At 40.0% G+C, this 21,399-nt stretch overlaps 1 protein-coding gene across 23 annotated transcripts in view; it reads right to left on the bottom strand.

Annotated features, from left to right (window-relative positions):
• RBFOX2 (RNA binding fox-1 homolog 2) overlaps window positions 1-21,399 on the bottom strand; it is a 170,941-nt gene that overhangs the window by 133,515 nt on the left and 16,027 nt on the right. For 19 of the 23 annotated variants that reach the window (XR_014502380.1, XR_014502381.1, XR_014502382.1 and 16 more), the window contains exon 2: window positions 2,194-2,244. The exons of the other annotated variants lie outside the window; for them this stretch is intronic. Coding sequence is in view for 15 of the 19 variants with exons in the window: in XM_083400781.1 (XP_083256907.1) it covers window positions 2,194-2,244 (51 nt within the window). In the remaining 4 variants the exon portion in view is untranslated. The remainder of the gene's footprint in view (window positions 1-2,193; window positions 2,245-21,399) is intronic. 23 annotated transcript variants of the gene reach the window in all.

Raw genomic sequence — 21,399 nt, 5'->3', positions numbered from 1 at the left:
ATTTAGTTAGTATTTTAATCTCACATTTGTTGGAGTTTGGTAAAGATACTGCAGCATTTTTGCAGGAATAAACCATCTGGTAAGCCCGCTGGTTGAAAGGATTAAGAAATTTTCAAGATTTATTATTCAAGGCAAACCAAGGCATTCTAATATAGGTTTTACATGGAGCTAACATGGAGCCAGGAAGTTAACACAAACACATTTTATCTCATACTGACTAAACTTGGAGAAGAAGCAGGAAGGAAGTAAAGCATGAGTAATCAATCTATTTATCAACAGGTAGTTAAGGAGGAATCAGCAAGGAGTTAAATGATGTAGTTATTTCGCTGGGTAGATGGTTTAGTTAAAGAAGAACAGGCTGCCTTTCTATCAACCCTCACTGGTTCAGGTAGCCTATTTCAAGTGTTGTAGCTTTACTCTCAACACCACTGACACTTCCTTCACCATTTTTAAAAATCCTGTCCCCCATCTTTCACCATTCTTTTTTTAATTTTTACCCTTTCCTACAGCCATGTGTCACATTTAGTCTCTATTCCCCTTTCCCTTTTCCATGCCATGATACACGGTCCTAAAATATAAGCCTGAGGGTTCTGTGAAAAGCATCTAAAATTATTAGGAGTAAGTACTGGCAGAAAGCTCCAAGTTCTCTTATTTACCATAAATTTTAAAATGCATTTTACATAGAAAAGCTAGTGTTATGGCAGCCATCAGTGAAAAGCGGGCATGCACTGCTTAACAAACGGGATTTTACTTCTGTGTCACTGTTCTCATCTTCCAGATGACTCAGAACAATAACGCAATAACTTTAAAGCTCCAGGGAGTCTCAGTGGCTTCTAAGTGCTAGTGCTTCTAAGCTCTTGCTTCCCTTGCCTAGCCCCATCCTGCAGACATGCAAGAAAACATTCCCATCATCATAGTGATGGGCATCACCATTTCCTGTCTTTATGGAGAAGAGGAGGTTAAGGGGTGATATGATAGCCATGTTCAAATATATAAAAGGATGTCACATAGAGGAGGGAGAAAGGTTGTTTTCTGCTGCTCCAGAGAAGCGGACACGGAGCAATGGATCCAAACTACAAGAAAGAAGATTCCACCTAAACATTAGGAAGAACTTCCTGACAGTAAGAGCTGTTCGACAGTGGAATTTGCTGCCAAGGAGTGTGGTGGAGTCTCCTTCTTTGGAGGTCTTTAAGCTGAGGCTTGACAACCATATGTCAGGAGTGCTCTGATGGTGTTTCCTGCTTGGCAGGGGGTTGGACTCGATGGCCCTTGTGGTCTCTTCCAACTCTATGATTCTATGATTCTAATCAAAGGCAATCTTTCCACATTCTTGAGGTGTCAGGGGAATTTGTTGAATGTTGTGCTCTGGGAATGTGAGGAACTGAGAGCCTCCTATGAATTCAATGTGGCATCAAATTTCACAAGTCAATTAACAACTGAAAATCAATGCATAATTGTTTGCTGCTATCCAGGTTGGGCACCAGCATAATTCATGGACAGGTTCACCTGAAATTCTTGCTGTTGCTGGACTAGAATACACAGTAACTTGTCCTGCTGTTCAATCAGCCATAGGCCAAATGATGATATTCCATAAACATGATGGGTTACCTTTTGGCCAAAGAAAATGATCCATCATGCTAATCAAGGAAGAAATACCAGAGCCTCAGCTAGAGGGAAGGAGCTTCATTTATCACCAGCATCCCATGTCTACACCAGGATCCTCTACAGCTGCCCTAGGAGCTCCAGGAAGACTCCTTGTTGAGCAGCCGCTTACTTCATTCTCAGGCAGCTACTGGAGCCTCTTCTTCCGCTTCACCTTCTTGCAAGGCTACCCCATCTCACAACTAAGCAGAAATACATCCCCCTTGCCATAGCACATAGTTACTTACTTCCATATTCATGGTCACAGTTTCTCATGTCATCATTATCCCAGAAATGGTGTTGGTAGCTGTCTTCTCTCCTGTTCTCTAGTCAGCAAAGAAGTACATTCTGCTATGGTGTACTTTCAGAAGCCCAGAAAGGACATGGGTTCAAAGACCTGATCCATGTGAAGGAAAAGCTAGCCATTCCCTTTTTCCTCCTATGGAGCTACTGTCCACCCCTTGGAATATTAAAATCACAGACCCTGACAAAACACTCTTTATGCAGTGATAGAAAGCAACAGTGTTGAAGGGGAACAAAAGTAACTCTTACCTGACTGTCTCTTCCTGGATACCCATGATAACTGGCAGTCAGAGGCTCATTCTGCAAGAAAGCAGATATTATCCATTTTGATAAAACGTAGGAAAAGAGATGCTATCTATTAAGAAGGAAAAAAAGAAGAAGCCTATAATAATATAGAAACGGAACACATAAATAACACTTTGCCTCTGTAGCAGCATATGCCCATGTCTTCATGACAATGTCAAGTGACATCTGGCTGTTCCAGCAGTTTCAAGAACAAAAGTTCATACTGCATTTTAGACAGCTGGGAATATTGCTGAACAGTAAGTGACAAGAGAAAGCAAAAACCTTCACCTTACTTAGGCAAGAAGGAGAAAAGTGGGCATTTAAAGGCTATCAGTTAAAATATGATAAGTCCAAGAGAAAATGGGTTCCCCCCCCATTAAAAATGGGTTCTACATGATTTCCAATCTCCTTGCCTACTTCTGCTGTAACACTAATTGAATCTCACACTCTATGGGGAAAGGGGGAAGTTCCTGGCATCAGTGGTGTTTCCCCAGGAAGTCTCTGGTGCTGCCAATTTTACAGGTCAGCAACTTGCTGGTGTCTCTTGTTGAATAATTATTCTCTACAGGAATTGCTATTGTGGGAAGCGAAAGGAAGCAGGGTGAGAAACTGTTACGAAGAGTTAAACTCCTAGGAGGGCAGCAGAACAATCCTTTTATACCTAGTACAGAGAAAATCCCTGTCAGTCAGTAGGGGATCCCAAAAGGAAAAAGGAAGCAGAAGGGCAGCCCGAAAGCAAAACCCACTCCACTGCATACACTCAAGGAAACTTTCACAGAGGGAAAGCAGAGAAAACGGCAACATTAACCATTTGAACATGTAATTCTCCTTGCTCTTCAGGGGCAAAGAAACACACCACACACAGCGAACACCAGAAACAGGTTTCCTTCCAACAACAATCACACAGCCTAGCAAGACAATGCCACAGTTAACTTCAATTCCCTCCTGGCTCACTTCTGCCAAAGCTGAATTGTATTTCAACCGCTGTTACAAGCATACAAGCAGCCATTTACAGAGGAATTCAGTTAGAATGAAATCAGACTGCCATGGGATATTTATTTGTTTTCTTTACTGCTAAAGGGTATTTCTATTTATTTGATTTCTCCTATATGAAAGGGGGAAGAGGGGGAGAAACAAGGGCACAGAGATTTAAAGTTTGCTACATGCAAGATTTTACACTGACTGCACTAATCATTCCCACACGGTTTTTCAACATTCGCTAAAATCTTACTCTTAATATACAACAATATTAAATTATATAAAATGTCATGAAAGATACAGCATAAACCTATGCTCATAAATTCACTATGCTTAGTGAAAAGCTTCACACTGTTCTACATCGAGTTCTGTTTTATATAATTAAAAGGCGACCAGAGTCTATCCCACTGGGTCTTTGCTTTATTTTCCTTTTCTTAATCAATCCATTTCAGTTACTTTTTATATTGTAGCAACATACTCTCCTTCATTATATATCTGTTCAGCTGAAGATGTGAGCATGCCATTAAGCTGCAGTCACCATTTTGTAGTTACCAAGATTCCAACTAAATTACAGTAGCCTTTGGGATAGAGGTTTTCCACCCCTGCTCTATGCGGACAGGGATAACCTAGTTTTAGGAGTCTGATGACCTCCTGGTTAGATTGCTGCCTTTGAAGATGGTTCAGAAAGTGCAGCCGATGCAGAATGCAACAGCCAAATTGATAATGGCAATCAGACAATCTGACTACATGGCACCCATTCTGGCTGTCTATGTGTTTCTAGGCCCAATTCTAAGTGCTAGATTTAAACTAATGAGTTTAACATTCCTCAGGACCCTAATACCTGACCGAAGAGCTTGTCATGAACCTATAAATACCCTACAATCAGCACCTGGGGCCCTCCTCTGAGTAATTCTTCCAAAAAAGTTTCAGAGCATAGTGACGAGACAGGAAACAGTGGGCCCCATTTATGGAATACTCTTCCCAGTGAGGTTTGCACTGCTATGTTTTCAGTTATGGGGTAAGACCTTCCTCTGCTCCCAGATTTTTTGATGGAACATTTTATGGGCATTTTGTTAATTGGTTCTGTTGCCAGTGATTACTCAGCTTAATTTACGGGGCAGGATGGTTTCAGTATTATTATGGGGAATTGTTGTTTGGATATTTTGTTTTTAATGTTTTGTAAATCAACTTGACTCAGGTTTTTTAGATGCCCTTTTCGTAACAAAACAAACAAGAAGATTGTATCTTAATGATTACATTCATTTTATTGTCCATCCAATCCCCAGAGGCCCAGTTGACACAATTCTTTAGCAGTTTAATATTATTTGTGGGCCATGTACACGCAGAAGTAAATAGTGAGACACACTCCGTCATTACTCCACAATAGTGAAACCCTTTTCACAGGATAGTTTGGCAAATATCAAGAATATCCTGAAATACTTTAAAGCATAGGTTTCTGCTGGGTGGGCTTTTGGTGAGAAGGATAAATAGTGTCCTGAATAGTATTAGAATACAATACAACAATTTATCCCTTGCCTGATATTTAATTTGTTAACTCGCCCAACCACTGACATTCATCAGCAGGCATAGGCAAACTCGGCCCTCCAGATGTTTTGGATCTACAACTCCCATCATCCCTGAGCACTGGTCCTGCTAGCTAGGGATAATGGGCCTATGCCTGTTCATCAGCATTGAACAAACATTATCTCTAGAATCTATAAACTGAAACAGGGCTGCTCCAAAGGCATTGATGCCCACCAAATTGCAATGGATGCCATCTCCATAGGGCAAACCTAAACTATCTAGTCAAATTAGAGCTCCACTAAGTAAGTACTTTGTAAATTACATTCCAGCTACCATCTCACTTGCTCAGCAGCATGGGGTTTTTTGGTTTTTGGAATGTACATTTTTATTCGTAAAAGAGACAATAAGTGCTAAAGTTCTATTGGAAGAGTCCCAGGCCTTGTCATGTCCGTTTTCTTCAGCTCTTTAGAGAAAGCAGACTCATGTATCCAACACCATTAATTTTGGTGGAAAAAGCTTTGCTTCCTCTCAGAGAATTCTGGGAGAGGCCTCTGAAGAGAGAGTGCAATTGCATGATAAAATGTTCTTCCAAAGGACATTTCTTTAAAAATGGCAAGGATTGGCAGAGGACTGCAGCTGCTTTTTTGCTGGGCTGGCTGCCCCTTGCACTTCACTGGGTGCTGCTTCCTAAGGGATTATATCACGGGATACAAGGCTGCAGCAGAAAGAGGGCGCTGAAAAGCCTCTATGCCACAGTTCCCAGCCTCTGTCTCAAAAAGAAGGAAGCAAGCTTATATTCTCTGTTCACAATATTCATACAATATTGCTTCAGGATACAATTGTTAATTTTCAGAAATATATGCAATTTCCTCCATGACTAACTGAACTTGCTTTATTTCAGGCAAACAAACCAGTAGTGAACAGGGATCTGATGACATCACTCCCTCTTCCTTCCTGGAATTCTAAACTATGCTGCTATTGCACAAAGTTCTAATCTCCATGGCAACCCCAGCTCCTCCCTTCAGGGGAAAGGGGGGGGGAGCCCAAAGAGCAGTATACAAGGCTTCTCCTTGAAAGTTATTCTTCTAAACAGTAACCAGAGCTAAATTTAGACACTTTTGAGTATGGAATCTTAAAAAACAATGAAATATGTTTCCAAGTAAATAAATCTAAATCAACAACCTCATGACATCCTTTTCTGGATCAGATGAACTACTCACAAAAGAATTAGTGACCACCTCCTAGCTCCTGTCCACACCCATTTCTCAGCAAGGTTTTGTATAAATATACAGAGAGAACTCTCACACACACTTCTCCACCAGCTTCAGGAAGCCTGGACATTTCTTCCCAGTTTTTCTGAAGATCGCCATGAAAATAAGGCATTTTGCTACAAAGCACACATTCAGTGGCAATTTTAAACATGCTTCTTTAGAGCAGCTGTATCTATACTGGTTAAACTTTCATCTGTTGTATAGAACTGATGTGTTCCCAGCCTAGGAAAAAACCAAACTCAAGCAAAATATAGTGCACACCACACACCAATATATTCCCAATCCAATACCAAAGTAGAAGGATTTGTGTTAATTTTCTTTATAAGACAGGCCACACCGTGTTTTAGGATTCCAAATCAATCATATGGATGCCCCTCGTGCTAAAAGCTAAAACAAATTCAACAGCTGCATATACAAGCTGCAATACAATTAAATAGCTTGATCTCAAGATTTTCAAGTACTGGATAAAGCATCGACTGTAGCTAAAAAGAGGCCAAGGATATAGAAGGTAGAAAAAGCAGATTAAAATGGTAAGAGACAACTAGATGTATTTTCAATTTACATACTAGAGTACCAGGTCTGTGATTTTTTTCTTTATAATGAGATAGCAAAGAGATGAGCAAAATTAGCTTTCTGCTCATATCAGAATTACAGTAATTTGGATCAGTTTACCTTGGCAAAACATGTCAGAAAATACCTAGCTAGTAAGAGAGGTCAATAAGATAAACAGAAAAGCCAGATTTATTTATTTTTATCATCTGGGAAAATACTACAAAAATTGGGAAAGGGGGATAGTTTATGGCCTGTAGCCCATACTATAGATTTCTGGCTTGAAACATGGCTATCCCATTTCAGACATTCTGTCATTTCTTTACACTGTCAACTGGCAGGTTACCAGGCACACACAAAAATTACCCACAACCTAAAAGTTTAAATTGCTTAATGGATTACGTATCTGCACCCGACAATTACTATGAGTCGTGTGGCACACTTTCTGATTTTTAATATCTTTTTTCCACAACTCTCTTTCCATATTAGGACCCACAAATGAAGAAAATAGTTAACTGATTAAACCACCAGTCATCTTAACTATGGTTTTAATGTGAATGTGAAGTGTGTTGGTGCATGGGGAGAATATTGCAACCACTCTGTCGTCGTCGTCGTCCCCCATGCTTGCTGCTGCAGCACTACCAGAAGCTGAGCCATGGTTTAGCTTAGTGCTGCATCCAAACCCAGGCTCATGATTCGTCCAAACAAACCATGAGCAGTAAACAGTGTTTATTCTTGACTTACCACTCACAGTCTATTTGGAGGGTGACAAACCACAAGCCCAGCTTCAGATATCTCATTAAGACAAATCATGGCTGAGCTCCCAGCAGCACAGTAGCCGGAGGACAGGCCTAGGCAAACTCGGCCCTCCAGGTATTTTGGGACTACAATTCCCATCATCCCTGACCACTGGTCCTGTTAGCTAGGGATCATGGGAGTTGTAGTCCCAAAAAACATCTGGAGGGCCGAGTTTGCCTATGCCTGCCATAGGAGCGGCAAAGAAGCAGAGTCACTGCAATATTCTCCCCATACACCAGTATGCTGTGTATTCACCTTTAAACCATAGTTAAGCCTAACTACGATTTACATGGATTTGCTAACAAGGCCATACAGTGCTCTCTTGATCTAACACTAATACAACCACCTGACCGCACAAAAGCCGTCTCGGAACATAACTTGCCAAAGCCTTCCTAATTCTGGAGTCATCGCTAATATTCTCAGCGCATTGCTCTCGCAGCTACACTGCACTGTGGTAGACAATGCAGAGTCAAGAAAGTGACAGGAAGACCCACATGGCTGGGTCTGGTCCTACAGTTAGACAATTTCAACTAAGAGTAGCTAACTTGTAGTTCTGGGGCTTCATCTGTATTTTTTTCTGGTCCCCAAGACTCCACGAATTTTGAAGGCGAACACAAAAACAAAGTACTGGGATGAGAATCATATGCTGCCTAAGTTATCTGATGGATCATCTTATGAGCAGAGAGGAGCGCTAACTCCTCTCTTCTGAATGGATCAACTGGGTGGTGGGGTTGTGCCTGTGTGTGTCTTGTGTGCATGTGAAATGTGCATGAGAATTTTGGCCATTTGAGCATGTAGTCTCTGGAGGGTTGGTAAACCATGAATGCAGCTTTCAGGCAAAAAAAAAAAAAGGGGGGGGGGAGTTAGCCAGCCCTGATTTTAATATTCCCTCAGCCACATGGAAGCTGCTCCCAAATGGCAGGAAAATATCTAAAATGCTTATCAGCTTCATTTTGCAGACTTAATTCCTCTCCAATACAATGTGCACAAACTGAATTTTAACTGTAATACCGACCAGTGCTTTTCGGCTAAATAGCAGTCCTATCAATGGGTTATAGTAAGGGAAGAGCTCCCCCCCAAAAAAAAATATATGGTAAAGAACTAGAGTAAAACACCCTAAAGAAATGAATATCTTTGAACACCGGAAAAAGGAGAAAGGCTTCATGAGAGTTCCAGCAGCAACGGCTGGCTTTGATTAGGTTTGTTTGATTGTGGGCCGTACAGGAAACGCTCAGGAGGCCCACTCAGTAAGCGCCACCCTAGACACACTGGCAGGCTTTGTGTTCCAGCAGCAACATCTGGAATCAGTTAAAACCAAAATGCTTTCAGTCCCTTCCCAGAAGCCACTAATTCTTTTAAAACCACTATGCCTGGCCTACTCCACTCCCTCCTGGAAAGCTTTCCTTGCACTTCCAAACAAAGGAGTCTGTGAAAGAAAACCACACCCTGTAATGCTCAAGTCACTTTCGATGACCCTCAGTTCAGAAGGACTGTTGTGAGATGATAAAATAAGAGGAAAAAGCAAATGTCAATCCAGTATGCAGTTAGGTCACTTTCTTCTAGTGAAAAGAGCATCAGTACAGCATGGGAACTATAGCATCTTTCAAAAATTATTATTAGAGATAATGCAAATTAAAAGTTCACGCACACCTCAAGACTGACTTCAGATAAGCAATATTTCCTTACATCAAAAATGTAACTGTTTTGGTCTTTGCAAGCCTTCCATGTTCACAGTGGAGTACTTCATCTTGGAATACTTCATGCTCACTGGAGAGGGGAAACCAGTCTCTTGGATAAAATGCACATGTGCACATTAGCTTATGTGCACACAGACACTCTTAAATTAGATTTAGAGATATTTGCAGCAGAAACTGCACCCAAATGGAGCAGCCAGAACGCATCATGGCAATAGCAGCCAACCAAAATGCTGGGCAACACCCAAGCATTAAATCTTTATTGGTTGTTAAGAGTTCTTTGTAAGCATGGCCAAGAGTTTGACTCAAAGCTCTAGAGAGCTGAACTTTCTTTCAACTTGTTTGTTTCTTCCACTCACACAGACAGCACAGTTCTTCAGTCTAGAAGGGAAGAGTTCTTGCTCCAGAATGTAGTTATCTATCCAGCAGTATTTTTTAAAACTTGTTGGATTCAGCTTTCCTAAAGTCCTATGTGTGTCTGAAAGGCTCAGCTTTGCCTTTCCTCAGCATCATGAATCCCAGGATAACACGGTAACATCCAACCAAGGTCCACAATGACTTTCCCTCAGTTCTTCTCTGTTAGTGAGCATCAAGTCACTAGCAGAGTTTACCCCTTAGTCTCTTATTCAGCCTGCTGGAAGATGAAGCTGCCAGCCAAGGCAAATCAGTAACTTATTTATTTTATCCATTTTAACTATAAACAAACAAGGTACAAAAAAGTAGCCTACACTATTGGGCAGAAGCTTATGTACAACTAGAGTAATCATATTATAAAGACATAAATGTATTTCTCTGTTTCAGGTAGTCAAGATAGCCAGTGTGGTGTAGTGGTTAAGAGCGGTAGTCTCGTAATCTGGGGAACCGGGTTCGCGTCTCCGCTCCTCCGCATGCAGCTGCTGGGTGACCTTGGGCCAGTCACACTTCTTTGAAGTCTCTCAGCCCCACTCACCTCACAGAGTGTTTGTTGTGGGGGAGGAAGGGAAAGGAGAATGTTAGCCGCTTTGAGACTCCTGAAGGGGAGTGAAAGGCGGGATATCAAATCCAAACTCTTCTTCTTCTTCTTCAAGAATTTATTCATGTTTCTTTGCTGGACCTGGAGGATGTGCATTGTATTTTCAAGAGTTTCAGATCAGAGTATATTGAGATGACTGTGCCCTGTAATAATCCCTAGTCATACTAATAAAGTCATACCAAAGCAACACAAATTTGTCCACTTTCTTCTGTCCTCCTGCCATTCTCAATGTATGGGTTATTTTTTCCACCAAGACTAACTTAGTAGTCTCCTTTTATGGCTCACCAAACTAGAGAAATTGTTAGGTGGACTGCTACCAAAGGATGTCAAATTTGTTGTTTACTTCAAGTCCTTGTTGCCGCCAGAAATGCAAATCTCAATGTGTTGTTGTGTCATTGCCTGAATTTTGCCAGAAACTCTCCCACCCCCCAATTCCATGACCAATGGGCATGACCACCAATATGATGGCTTGTACCTTTACAAAATAGGTGTTTATTAGTTCTTTTATTCCTAGCAGTTTGCCTTCTAAAAAAATATTAGGAGGGGGAAGTGCAGTCCACAGTGCAGAGGCAATAGAGGAAAATGCCAGTTTTGGAGTTACCACCTGAGGATATTCTGTAGAGTGCAGTACCATAGAGTGCAGTAGAATTTTCCCAGATGATCTGTGATTTTATAGGTCTATATAAGGGTAGCTGGTTCTTCAGGTCTAGAGCTATTCAAGTCTTTATAAGTTAACAAGACCTTGAACATGGCCTAATAGTGGTTGGCAGCCAAAGTAGTTCCCTCAGCATAGGTGTAATAAGTCTGCATTCAGGGGCTGCACAGCATTCTGTGCCAGCTGAAACTCAATCCAGTGGAAGCACCACATAGAGTACATTACAGTTGTCCGATTGTGAGGTTGAATCACAGTTACCATATGCCATATTGTGCATATATTTCACCAACTAGGTGTGCTCCAGATGTTCTGGACAACTTTCATCAGCCCCAGGTAACACAGCCATGCCAGCCACTGCAAGTTGTAGTCCAAAACATGTAGAGAACACCAGGTTGGCGAAGGCTGATATATACAATACCTTGCTTCCTCATCTTGCAGGAGAAAAAAAACCCTTCTCCAATACACTATCTGTTGATCTTTCTTATGCTGCAAATTACCTTCATTCTCTAAGAAGCCAACCAAATACAAATCATGTAGCTCAGTTGGTAGAGCATGAGACTCTTATTCTCAGGACTATGGGTTCGAGCCCCACATTGGGCAAAAATATTCCTGCATCGCAGAGGGTTGGACTGGATGATCCTCATGGTGCCTTCCAACTCTACAATTCTTTGATTCTATGTGTATTCAGATTGCATCTCATACCCCTCTTTATGTTGGAAATATGACAACATGATCAAGGCAAAGGGACAAAATGAAACAGAAGGAAGTTCTCAGCAGTGAAGACTAGATTGTCAACAGCAGTCATGACCTCAACTAGGATCTCACTCTCTGCTATACTTCCATGGTTAATCAGTGGCAGGGTCAGATGCACCCAAAAGAAAATGACCATTTTCATCAGTTAAAGCCACTGACACTTGGGAGTTCACTGCCAAGTCACCAACCAGGGAAATTTAGCAAGAATGGATGTTGCCAATTCTCCATGGGTTTTCAGAGACAAATTGGTACTTTCTTCCACTTCCATCTGTGTCCTTGAAAATATGTTTTAAAAAATACATCACAACCAGACATAGCTCTGAACATTACAGAAATCAGATTTAGCTGCTGAAGTATGTGAGGATTTATAGGGAAATCCTCTTATGGAGGAAGCAATCTTCTTTGATAAGACTAGAAGCTTAAGATGTTAATTCAGTCACTGACACATATATGATTTCTTTTAATACTAGAAGTTAAAAAAAATAAATCTTCCACACTGATTCTCTCATAAGCTCATAGGGACACATCGGCACCCTGCATTAGGGTTCTTACAGGTTGCTGAATAATGCTATGAGCAATGCTCACTCTATTCCTAGTCCATTTCTGATGGTGCTCCATCCACAAAGTGTGTGCTCCCACTCATGCTTGAATGAAACCTTACTATGAAGGGACTCATGGTTATACAAGTACTTTTGAATACATTATCATCGCAAACACAATAGTCACATTCTTATTGAAGTAACACCCATGTTAAGTAACCACAAGCTTTTCTGCACACAGAAATGACCTCTATGTTTCTTCACAGCTTCTGCCTGCAAAGCATGACACATTTTACTTTCACTAGTATTTAAGGGACTCAAATCCTTCAATTATTCCACTCGGTTGTGATTTGGGTGCACTTACACCTCAAAGGTGTTCCGAGTTAGTAGCCCCAATCAATTCATGTAAAGTTTGGACTCATTTACACAGGAAAACAACCACACTGATTTGCACATGCCCCAATACTTAAAAATAAGTTGCATGGCTGGCTGTCAAAATCAATACTCTGGTTTTAGATTTATATGATTGGGTTTAACCAGGGATTGTTTTATATTTGAAATACTCTTTTGGTGTTTTAACTTGTTAGATGCCTTGAGTTCTCCTTAAAAGTAGGTGGAGATTTTTAAAAATAATAATAATAGTAATTAATTCAATAATTCAATTGCAAGGGCATTTCAGAAGGAGATAGCTTTCACAGCAACCCTTATTTTTAAACAGTAGCTAGGCATTCAGTATGGATTCAACAAAAACTTTCAAGTAATGGTTCAGATTTGGTTAAACAGTTAAAGTTTTTGTTTGAAACGAATGATTATGGTTGAGACTGTTGTTGTTCTTTTTAGTTCAGGTTTGATCTATCTTCCAAAAATATTCACAAAGTATTTACAAATGGATAGTGGCCAAATACACTTTAACAATATAGGTGTCATATTCCAAGCATGTCTCATTCCATTCCATTCCACTGCACATTAGGTATGACTTGAAGTTTCCACTCTCTCTAGCAGGCCCCACGCCCTAGGAATCCCAAATAAATTTTACAAGCCTTTTAGAAATGCAGAAGCTGAAAAGGTAAATGGGATCAGCCATTCTGTGTTAAATTATTATTTTATTATTTATTAAATTTATATACCACCCTTCATCTGAAGATCATAGGGTGTTTTACAACATAAAAACACAAAATATATAGCATAATAGCAAAAAACAACAACCAAACTCCCTCTCTTAAATGATGTCAGACTCTTTTTCATAAAGCAGGGAGATATTTCAAGTCTTCTAGGTGACTTTTTCTTAAATTACAGCCAAAGTGATGTAGACATTACAGAAGGCAACTCAGTGTATTTAAACTGGGAAGAAACTACAACTCCCTGCTTCAAATACTGGTCAGTTCACTAGACTACACATGTTCCTAGCTGCTGGTCATTAAATTCCTAACTAATGTGAATCCAAGTGGCAGCAGTTATTCTAAGCCCATTCCTGCATAAAGAGTTCTGCAAAATCTAAACACAATCATCAACATTTTACCTGCACTACCTAATACCGAGACCCTTAAACTGTCTTGTCGTATAGACTACTATTGTGATTTGAGTGCTCTTTCAGGAACCGATTGTATGATGGTGGCAAACAATTTGGAAGAGCTCCAGTGCAACTGCATCACATATTGAAGGAAAAGGCTAGAGGTGTGGTTAGTAATAGATACATACTGCTAAGTTTGTGCATGCTCTATTTCACTGAGTTGTTTGCCAGTCAACTCTGGCCTGAATCAATTGCTTTGCCCTTCTATGAGCTGAGCCAATATAGATGCACTTGACAGCAGAGCAAGCCAAGTCTCAAATTAGTATCTGCCATTGTTTGTTCTGATAAGGATTCCCCTCTTTTACATTTGTAATAGTTGTCAGATGGCAGCTTAATCATCACTGCACCAGTATTATACACAAATAGGCATGCAGAATTAAAAATCAAATAGTTTACAAGGAGGTATCTCTTGTGATGCAACTGGAATAAAAGTCGAAAGGAAAGGCACCCTCCTCCATTTCTACTATCCAATAACTAAAACCATTTTTCCAGGTTACTTTGGATATTATGGACTATCACTTTATTAGATGTTCAAAGAAGACTAGGATCTAAAGGAGGAGAATGTTAAGACAGCCTAAAAGCAAACACAACACCCCTCCCTCTGAATTCTCGCTTTGTGTTAAGAAGAATTTGCAAAAAATGTGAGCTAAGAGCAATTGGTGGAAAGAAAAGTAGTCCTTGCACTCAAACTGGCCAACAGCAGGCTACCTTCCCCCATTTTCAAGGCACACAAAATACTATTCTCAAAGGAACCAATGAAATCAATCATGCCATGGTCTGGCAAAATGCCCCAAAGCCACAGCAGAAACTTAATATGAACAGCAAGCTGATTAGTGAATAATTCACATGCCCCAATTCTCTTACAGGTACTGCTAAGGCAAGCCAGAATCCAACATTAACTAACATTATTTACCCCAGGACAATCTATGGCCAGATACAGAAACCCGAAATACCATTAAGATGTCTGTTTTTGTTTCATCACACCTCAGCCATTCTTAACAGGGCCATATTTTGAGAAAACATGCTTGCCTGGCGTTACTCCCCCCCCCCCAAGCATTCAGCTTTGAAACATACTTTTGGGGTGGCATATGCACAGGGCAAGAAGTTCTTCTAGACTTCTAACAAACACAGCATTTTCCTTTACATTGCTCAAACATACTTCTTAATTCCTCACATGAGACATGTTCCAAAGCATGTTACAACAGTTTATTACTCGTCCGTCTTTAAAAAAAAAAAATCTCTTCACAAAGAAAAGTGGCTTATTAGAAAGAACCTTTGGTAAGGCTTGTCCTTATTTTAAAATTTCTATGCTACCCTTCAATAAAAATGTTTCCAAGGGGCTTACCTACGAACACAAAACAAAAGTAACTGGTAACAAAAGCATAAACATAAAACAGCAGATAAAAGCTGGTAGCAATAAAAACATAGCTTAACAATAAAGACCTAAGGAAACAAGTCTGCCAAAAAGACAGAAAAGAACAGGCAACCCTCTGTGGGGAAGGCAAAAAAAATTGTGTGTGTGTGTAAAGAACAGGGATGTATTCAACCATGTGATTACTCACCTGCTATCTTTAGACACAGGTTTATCACTTCTGTTTTTGTGAACTAGCCATAACTGTAGTTGATTGTTAATGCTTGCAATAGTAAGTTTTGGACATTCAAATATCCTAGAGTGTATGGAAACATTCATTTCCCTGACACACCCAAAATATACATGAACAGATCTTCAAAATCTCTTTCGTTACAAACCAACGTTTCATATATGGGAAATTCTGTCTAGTCTATAATGGGATCCCAAATTCAGATATTTACTTTCACCTTCCTTATTCAGCTGTTCATATGTATGCAGAGTCTGTGTGAATCCTGCCTTCTGGGTTGCTTGAATGACTCATCCAATTCTACTGTGGCTCTGAAGAGACCATTTTTAAATCCAATGATGGTGAGATAGAAATATGTGGCTGTAAACACCAGCTCCAATATATGATCCATTCCACTCTCTCTCCTCCACCCACTAATGTCATAAAAATAAGCCTGAGGTCTTCACAAAGCCATCCTTATTTATCCAGCCTAGTTAACAACTTTAGTAAGCTTAACACACTACCTGAACACCCCATAACTGCTGTATTTTTCGCTCTATAAGATGCACCAGACCACAAGACGCACCTAGTTTTTGGAGGAGGAAAACAAGGGGGGGGGGGGGATTCTGAATCTCAGAAGCCGGAACAGCAAGAGGAATCGCTGCACAGTGAAAGCAGCAATCCCTCTTGCTGTTCTGGCTTCTGGGATAGCTGTGCAGCCTGCATTCGCTCCATAAGACGCACACACATTTCCCCTTACTTTTTAGGAGGGAAAAAGTGAGTCTTATAGAGAAAAAAATACGGTATGTCCTTTTAGATAAGGCAGGCATATGCATGGACAACAGCATAGGTAACAGAATAGAAAATAGAAAATACAACACTTGTGCCCTATGTTCTGAATCACTGCTGGCAGCCCATATATCCGCTAGCCTGAAATTCTTCACACCCACAGTGACAATTCAACGTAATGATTCATTGATGAGTATTTAAAACCAAAGTAACACCAAACGTGAGCCAGTAACCTACACTTTCCTATTTCTACCTGTCAGGATACAAGAAATCACTCTTCTACACATTCTTGTGCATGTCATGCACATACAGAAAACTTCCCTAATTTCTGTCAAATATGTAATGGGTGTAAGAGAGAACTGCTGCCGAAGGTACAGATGAAGAAAGACTAAGTTCAAATGCCTATTCTTCATCTTCATAGCCTTCCTAAGTGCTGAAAAGGCAAAACAAGGATTTGCCCAAGGCCTGAAAGGCTTGATGTTGCAGTTCATTAAAAAAGGATTTCATTTTGTAAACACTAAGAAGTCCTTGCAAAGCAAAACCTGTAGAAGTGAGCTTCCATACCAACTTCAGGTACTGTATTTCCTCTGTTTCTCTTTCAGCAAACACATCCTGAGGAAATTCTTAAATTCATACAGTGGGCAGGAAGAGAGTAAAGATGAAAAACTGAACAGACTTTTAAAAAAACCCAACAGGAAATGGATTGGAAACCTTAGAATGAGCCACTTAAATGTGTATATGCTAAATATGTTCTGTACCTTTCAATAGATTTCCAGGGAAATTAACTAAATTTTAAAAAGCTGTCCGTTGATTTAACTAAAAAAGTGAAAAAGAACAATCTGAAAACAACCAAGACAGAACAGGAGGAGGACAGATAGACACAAAGCAAATGTCAGCCCTGAAACTCTTAAAAATTCAAGAATAAAAAAAGTTAGTCTCCTGGTGCCAAAATGATATCAGAGAAAGCACATTCATAAATGAGGCCTTATAGTCAGTCATCACCAGACGCATCTCAGAAAGCCTCTAATGAAGGCCTCATTGCCTAAGCAGGCTGATCTGGATTCTATAACAAGAAAGTTACCAACATAAGAAAGCTGCCAGTAGTATCTATTCACAGGCAGGAAGTGTGAATCATTGTCGCTTTCTTTTGCTAAGCAGCATTAATTACATTAGACTCAACAGTTAGTTAGTTAGTTAGTTAGTTAGTTAGTTAGTCAAACAAACAGGATTTCTATGCCACTTTAATCATCAAAGCCTAAACTATTTCATAAAATCAATCACTTAGGGAACAAATGTGCTTGTTTTAAACTGCTTTTAATTTTATGCTTTAATATTGTAACTCATTCAGTGTTAGAAACTCAGGTGTATAAGCTAGACACCAAATGGCTCCTTAAACCAGGGCTATAGTTGCCAAAACTGAATGTATAGTGCTGTTTTGGGGCCAGACAGCTCAAAAGCCACATTTTTCAAGACAACTTTTTGGTTCCTGATTGTGCAGATAAAATATCACAGATAGAATACTAAAGGAAGTGGTAATAGTGCGTGAAAACAGGCAAGATCCAAGAATCCCTAGGCAGTATATAAATTCAATAAATAAACATTAGGTTGCAAGAGTTATTTCTTGAATCATTTACAGCAGTGTTTATTTACATGGGCTTCTGTGGATGTTTTCTATTAGCCTTATATCTGCTTCTTCTGTTTTTGTTTAATCATCAAAAAGCAAGCTATGGAATCTCCCTCATCAGACAACCAAAGAATGTTGATCTCGACTGAAAGAGCAACGTGCTTTATACACAGAGTAATAAGACACGATGCCAAAGCCTGTATACATATAAGAGCGGCCTGTTCAAATGCCTAAAATATATTGTGCTAACCTCAGTTCTCACAACCTATTATTTCCACAGTAAGATAATAGGAATAAACGTTTATCAACATCCACACCTTGCTTTAAATAGAACAGCAGCTCAGAGAGGAGAATTAGGAATAGCAAGAATTGGAAGACAGGCAAAATAATAAGTTTAACACAGAAATTTTCTATTTTTAAGAGTAAGTTTTCAATTACAATCTAGAGGCACATCAGTTGAACAAATTATCTGTAGGTTAAAAGAAAACCCAAGCTTGAAATGACTGGCACCACACCTTAAAAGAGATGGATGTGAATCTTCCAAAGGGATTTACCCATGAATTGAAAAATATTACAATATGGGCCAAACCTTATGAGCAGATGACATGTCCAGCCACTTACATAAACACATACATGTGCACACAAACCCTTGCTCTCTATGACTGTCAGTCTGTCAATCACACAGCTAATCATCTGATGATACTCAATCTCTCCTGTCTCAGAAATCTCCTCGGATACATGGCAGTAATTGCCTTTTCCCATTAGCCCACAGTGACAATGGCTGCCATAGCAACTGGCAATGATTTTAATAAATCCAATCTGCTTTTTCAAGGACAGCACATGCATGCCAGCAGTGACAGCACTACAGATAGGCTCTGTAAGGGGGAAGGGAAACCAACATCCACAGCAAGGTCAGAGGTTTAGCATTCAAAGGTGAGCAAAACAACTATGGAAAAGACAAATGCTTTCTTTTCTATACAGGGTACAGTGAGAGCAAATTAGAAACATGTTCTATAAGACTCTGTTGTTTTTAAAATGTGTAGAGTAAGCGAGCAGCCTCTGTTTACAATGAGGTATTGGACCCTACGAAGTCAATATATCATCCATACAACATTTGCATTCTTAAGTCATACTGAACCAGAGCAAATAGTACTTATTCAGTAAATACCAAGTGGATTTTTTAAAAACAAAAACAAAAAATTACTCAGCATTCAGACATGGAGCAGCATAAGGTACTATCTCAATCAAAGAGTCTGCAGTCATTTCATTGTAATTCATGAAGAGACCGTAAGAGTTAACCCACTTTCAAATGTAGAAGAAGCACATAAAACAGGGGTGCCCAAACTTTTTTCAAAGAGGGCCAGATTTGATGAAGTGAATATGCGTGAGGGCCGACCAAAGTTGTTGACCATTTTTTAGGATTGAAGTTGTTGAGTTTTTTTTTATGATTTTACCCTAAAATTGTTTAGGCCCCCAAAATGAATGGACTTTGGACATGCCTGACATAAAAGATATAGAGACACTTCTTCTGCCATCTCCCAAATAATGGAATGCGAAAACTTCTGTAAAAGAAAGTACGGTAGATATTAGCAAGATTTCTGAAAATGCCCAATGCACCAGTGCTACACCATTGTCATTTGCATTATCAATATCAAACTTTCTAACTTAGGACTGTGTTTTAAATACCCTATCAAGCCAGACAATTTCCCTTGAAGTTAAACAGCAGGCTGTTTGAAATATCACTAACAACCTATGGTCACCCAAAGCTCTTCAAATTGTTAACATCAGCAGTGGTGAACTAACATTAGCAAGACGGGAACACTCTGCTGTATGCTGAGTTTTACTGGAGATGCTGAATAACCAGAGCTTTGTATCATACCAGCTATAATAGATAGTGCAATGTGACAGAGTAGTTTCTGCTATGATTTAAACCCAGTCTCAGAGTTAGGAAAAGGGGGAAGGAAAATTAGGTGATGCCCAAACAAATAACAGAAAGACATACATGCAACTCTGCCTATCAGTCATGAGAACAAAAAAGGAACAAAACAGGGGGTTGTAAAAAAATCCACTTGGGGTGCTCACGACCATGCAACCTGTTCAAAAGTTGGTGGTTCTTCTGTTTTAGCCACACAGCAGAAATAACATGATTGCTTCTGTTCCCCCAAATACAGTATACCTATGAGCCTCGAATACTTTAAATATAATCTAGTACCTTCTTAATGCAGACAGAGGGCAAGGTGCACAAGGACTGAAAAGAGAGTTAAATGCAACACCTACATGCACAACATTTTCACAGCACCATTACCACACCAGGCTGAGGCAGGTCAATGGACAGCTCATGGTGCCTGTCAGTATGCATCTAAGCCTTGGCTTTCCCAAATACACAGCTTGCTCACTGAGGGTCTCTTATACTTTCTAGACCACAGATGGTAGGGTCAAGACAGTTACAGCTGGGTGGTATGAAAGAAGGATCCAAAGCAGCCCCTTTCTCCTCCTTCCTAGCTTTCAACCACATATCTGGCTGTTATACGGAACGTGACAGGGGCTTTGAAAAATCCAAAACAGGTTAGCCAATTTTAGCTCAGAGATTCAATGCTGTCATTGAGAACAGAAAAATAAAATAAAAGATCAGCTTTATCTTTTAAGGTAGTAACAACATAGTAGTTTTGCAACTGAATGACAAAAATTGAAGACACGCTACAGATATGAATGCATAGTCTCTGGTTCCACCATGTGTCACAAAGCTATCTATAAAACCCACCTATTTGAGTTCTTATTTACATTTTCTCTCTTTCCTCTAATGGAGAGCTAACTGAATCGAAGCAAAAAATATGTACAGTCGTACCTTGGATCTCAAACGCCTTGGTTCCCGAACAAATCGGCTCCCGAACGATTGAAACCCAGAAATGAGTGTTCTGGTTTTTGAACAATTTTTGGAAGCCGAATGTCCAGCATGGGTTCCAACTGGTTGCAGGAGCTTCCAAAATGAGACATCTAAGGGGCAGGGAGAGGCTCAGCCAGCCTGGGATCCACTGGAGTCAGCTCCATAAATATCATTTGGTGGCACTGGGCCTGATCCAGAACCAGCTGCTATACTAGGATTTAGCCTGCCCCCAGCTGGGATGAACTAAAGTGCTGTAGATGAAGCTATGGCTACACCATTCCATCATGCCGCTGACCCAGTCAGGGTTAGAAATTATCTGTAAACTACGAAGCGGAAAAGTCTGTTCAAAACTACTGTTTAAGAGGAAGGCATCTGCTTAGTGATCTAAGTCATCATTTAAAAAAACCGTTCCTCATACAGAACACAATTCAGCAATTTCATTCATAATTCCCTGTATGATCCTGAAACAACAGTTTTCATAAGGGAAGAAACAAACCACAGGAAATACTACATTAGTTTGCTTTGCAGAACTCTTTCAGACTTATAAGTCGATACAAAAAGCCACTTCCTGGTTTGGAAGACTCAGAAGTAGTCGCGGCATTACGCCATGTCAAGATTTCCCTACCTTCCTGAAAAATTAATGTGAGGCAAAACATTAACAGAAGTTACGCATCTTGCTTCTTCAGTCTGTACCAATCGTTTTGCGTGGAACACACAAATAAGAACGCAGAACTTTTTTCAAAAGCAGATATCCTCCTACCCCAGACACAGTAACCATTTTCTTTATGTGGAAAGAGAGAAGAGAGAGAAACGGCACACACAGAAAATGTTTGCATATTCTGCTCCTGACTACATCGTATCAGACTGAGGAGGGAAATATTTAAAAGCTACAAGCTAAGATACACTTTCAGTGTTTCCATCAGAAGTAGGAAGGGCTAAATGCAGAGAAGCCC

This window comes from Podarcis tiliguerta (assembly GCF_965153285.1).
Source record: "Podarcis tiliguerta genome assembly, chromosome: 10".
Classification (NCBI taxonomy): Eukaryota; Metazoa; Chordata; class Lepidosauria; order Squamata; family Lacertidae; genus Podarcis; species Podarcis tiliguerta.
This window is presented reverse-complemented; position numbering and strand designations above follow the sequence as displayed.